The following is a 4,179-nucleotide window of genomic DNA, read 5'->3' on the forward strand; positions in this document are numbered from 1 at the left end:
CCTGTGCTTGTGATGCATCTTTCTCAACATCCTGAAAAGGTAGTGTAGGTAAAATATGCTCATAAACATTAAAACTAGTTGTTAGAAAGACGTAACTAGCTTTATAATTTAAGTTTTAAAGCATAAAGACTTGCAGCTTAATCTGCACTGACAATGATTGTCGAAGCCTAGAATTCAACATTTACAAATTCTCATTCACACACACAAAACACACTATTATCACACAACTTGTGTCTTGAGAGAATCTTCTGCTTTTTAAATCTTTGGCCTCCCAGTCAATCCCAAGTTCAACCAACTTTTCCGAGTTCTGGTAGTTACCTGGACCTCTGAGGCATTGCCACAAGACTTCTTCTCTTTTGAAACATCCTTTTTCTCTAGATATTAGGATAGCTACACCAGCTTGTTTCTTCTGTGGTGTATGTTGGTGTGGAGTTGCCTGTATTTTTGCACTGGCGTCTACTCATCTCTTCCTCTGTGCGGTGCAGGTGGTGTCTGTGTCTGAGAGTGCCTCTCTTGTTCTAATTTTTAGTCTTGGTTTAGTAGGGGTTCTTGGTTAAATTGGTGCTATTGGGCTATTTCTTCAGGGGCAGCTGATTTCAGTCAGTGAAGTATATACTTATGATTCTGGTGATCTGGTTTGGTGGCTGGGTAGCGTCTTCTTCTGTGTTCCCAGGTCACGTTTTGTTCATTTGTCAACTCCTCAGCTGATCTTGTTTCTTCAGACTTCAAACTGTAGGCATCTGAATCCTCTCCCAGATAGGTTTCAGCTGAGCGGGGTAGTCTCCCCAACACCTCCAAGTTGTTGGGTTTCACAGGATCAGCAGCTGGGCCGTGGGTTGTCTTCAGACGGAGTGTTCAGATTCGTTCTGGTTCCGGCCCACGAAGATAGCTCCTTCCCCAGGTGTTGGGGTTAGAGGTGTCTCTGTTCCAAGCTGCATCTGCTTATCTCTGTCCCTGGGCCTGTCTACCTCTGCGGTCTGCCGCTGGGCCTGTATGTCCCTGTCAGCTGCCGCTGGGTCTGTCTGCCTCTGTGGGCCACTGCCGGGCCTGTATGCCAGCTGCCAGCTGCCAGCTGCCAGCTGCCGCCGCGGGCCTACCTACCTCTGCTTGTCACTGCTGCCGGGCCCGTCTACTTCTGAGGGCCGCCACCGGGCCTGTATGTCTGTGCCGGCTGCTGCTGGGCCTGTATGTCCCTGTTGGCCGCTGCCGCTGGGCCCGTCTACCTCTGCGGGCTGCCGCTGGGCCTGTCTACCTCTGAGGGCCGCCTCCGCGGGCCTACCTGCGTCTGCTTGTCTCCGCCGTGCCTGAATCTCAGTGGTCTTTTTATATTCTTTTACGGTAGTGGCTCTCAACCTTCCTAATGTTGAGATTTTTTAATACAGTTCCTCATGTTATATAATACAGTGACCCTCAATCATTATTTTCGTTGCTACTTCATAACTGTAATTTTGCTATTGTTATGAATCATAACGTAAACATCTGATATGCAGGGTATCTCATAGGTCAGTCATATGACAGGTTGAGAACCGCTGTTTATAGGACAATTACTTATTTGTTCCCTCCGTAAGGTTGAAGCTTTTAATATGAAGTGAAGTTGAAAACTTGAGTCACCAGGTGTGCTGGCTCACACTGCTCCCAGCACTTGGGAGGCAGAGACAGATGGATCACCATGAGTTCAAAGCCCGCCTAGTCTACCTAACGAATTCCAGGCCAGCCTAGTCTACACAATGGGATTCTATATCAAACAAAACAAAATCCAAAATGTTGAAGTTGGCGTCAGACATTTGTCATTTTGACCACCAGACCTGCTTTGGGCGACAGCCCTCAAGTTTTGTGTGTGTCCTTCTTCCCTGATCAGTCCCTGTCTCAAGCTGAAACAGACGACAGACAGACATAGACCAACTGGGGCTTTTTGTTCCTTGGGCCCCAGTGACTGAACACGTGATCAGCCAGGAAAATCGAGGTCCAAGGATTCCTGGAAATGACGGCTCTGACCTGCTGACCTCTGACTGGAGAGGATACAGTGGTGGCGCTGCCACCATACTCTGTCATATGCCTTGGATAAAGCAGAATCGGGAAAGGATGTTGAGTTCTAAGTCTGAAGCTGAAGTGTCTGGCTATTTTTTTTTCTCCCAGACAGAAGAAACCCAGCCTTCAGAAACAAAAGAAGTGGAGCCAGAACCAGCTGAAGACAAAGATGTGGAAGCTGATGAAGAGGACAGTAAGAAAAAGGATGCTTCTGATGACTTAGATGACTTGAACTTCTTTAATCAAAAGAAAAAGAAGAAAAAAACAAAAAAGATATTTGATATTGATGAAGCTGAAGAAGGTGTAAAGGATCTTAAGATTGAAAGTGATGCTCAAGAGCCAGCTGAGCCAGAGGATGACCTGGATATTATGCTTGGCAATAAAAAGAAGAAAAAGAAGAATGTCAAATTCCCAGATGAAGATGAAATACTAGAAAAAGATGAAGCTTTAGAAGATGAAGACAGCAAAAAAGATGATGGCATTTCATTCAGTAACCAGACTGGGCCTGCTTGGGCAGGCTCAGAAAGAGACTACACATATGAGGAGTTGCTGAACCGAGTGTTCAACATCATGAGAGAAAAGAATCCAGATATGGTTGCTGGAGAGAAGAGGAAATTTGTTATGAAACCTCCACAAGTTGTCCGAGTAGGAACCAAGAAAACTTCTTTTGTCAATTTTACAGATATCTGTAAACTATTACATCGTCAACCCAAACATCTCCTTGCATTTTTATTGGCAGAATTGGGTACAAGTGGTTCTATAGATGGTAATAACCAACTTGTAATCAAAGGAAGATTCCAACAGAAACAGATAGAAAATGTCTTGAGAAGATATATCAAGGAATACGTTACTTGTCACACATGCCGATCACCGGACACGATCCTACAGAAGGACACCCGACTGTATTTCTTACAGTGTGAAACTTGTCATTCTCGATGCTCTGTTGCCAGTATCAAAACTGGCTTCCAGGCTGTCACGGCAAGCGAGCACAGCTCCGTGCAAAGCTAACTAATTTGCTAATCACCATCGATTTTTCCCAAAATGTGTGGTGGAGATTTGGCTGAACAGGTTACCATCAGAGTGGACGTACCATTTGATTAAAAACAAGATAGAAAAGCCAAGTTCTTTGGCAAGTGATTGATCTGAAATCCTTGCAAGATGCCGATACTCAAGCTGTTGACATACTCGTTGCCTACTTTAACAACTGTCAGAGAAACGTGATGGGGTAAGGAGGTGCTTTTTAAAATCGTTCATAGACTTCTGTAAAATGCAAGATAAATTAAAGTTATTATAACAGTGATTCTTTCAATTTGATCTGTCCTTCAGCTTTCTTTTCTACAATAAAATGCTCGTGAATTTGGAATTTAATTAAAAAAAAAAAAAAAAAAAAGAAAAAAAAAAAAAGAAAAATGGTATTTATTTATTTACTTACTTATTTAAAGATTTATTTTATTTATATGTTATGTATACAGTGTCTTTTAATTATGTATACGGTGCTCTGGCTACATGTATCCTTGCAGGCCAGAAGGGGGCACCAGATCTCATTATAGATGGCTGTGAGCCACCATGTGGTTGCTGGGAATTGAACCCAGGATCTCTGAAAGAGTAACCAGTGCGCTAAACCTCTGAGCCATCTCTCCAGCTCCAAGATGTTTATTTATTTTCAATTATTTGTATATGTGTATGTGTCTGTGTGGGTGTGTGGGGTAGGTGAGTGGGTGTGCATGTGAGTACTGTGGAGGCCAGAGACCTTGGATCCCCAAGGAGCTGCAGTTGCAGGCAGTTGTGAGCGGCCTGGTGTGGGTGCTGGTCCTCTTGTGAGATCCTCTGCAAGAGCCGATGCCCATATATTTTTTTTTTCCTCATATTCTTTAAATTTTAGAATGGCTTTAAGTTTACAGAGAGAACACAAATAGTTCTCAGGTGTTCCACACCTAATCTCTCCTGTTATTAAGACATTGTGCTAGGTGTCATTCCTAGTCACAATTAATGAAGTGATGTTGGATATTATTATTAAGTAAAGTCCATCTTTTATCTGAATTTTCTTAATTCCATCCCCATGTTCTTTTTCTGTATCAAGGTTCCCTTCAGGATACACAGAAACTCTATTCATCATGCGTCTTCGTTGGGGTTTCTATTGCTGTGAACAGA

General features: G+C 43.3%; 1 protein-coding gene across 1 annotated transcript; it reads left to right on the plus strand.

Annotated features, from left to right (window-relative positions):
- Positions 1-2,082: 2,082 nt before the first annotated feature.
- On the plus strand, positions 2,083-3,337 carry LOC114698892 (eukaryotic translation initiation factor 2 subunit 2-like). The gene has a single exon (XM_037210997.1). The coding sequence runs from the start codon at positions 2,083-2,085 to the stop codon at positions 3,034-3,036; it is 954 nt and encodes a 317-aa protein (XP_037066892.1). The 3' UTR covers positions 3,037-3,337.
- The last annotated feature ends 842 nt before the right edge of the window (positions 3,338-4,179 follow it).

The sequence above is a fragment of the Peromyscus leucopus genome, chromosome 14, assembly GCF_004664715.2.
Source record: "Peromyscus leucopus breed LL Stock chromosome 14, UCI_PerLeu_2.1, whole genome shotgun sequence".
Taxonomy (NCBI): domain Eukaryota; kingdom Metazoa; phylum Chordata; class Mammalia; order Rodentia; family Cricetidae; genus Peromyscus; species Peromyscus leucopus.

Coding starts and splice junctions, on each gene's coding strand:
- LOC114698892 (XM_037210997.1), top strand. CDS start 2,083: ATGTTGAGTTCTAAGTCTGAAGCTGAAGTGTCTGGCTATTTTTTTTTC.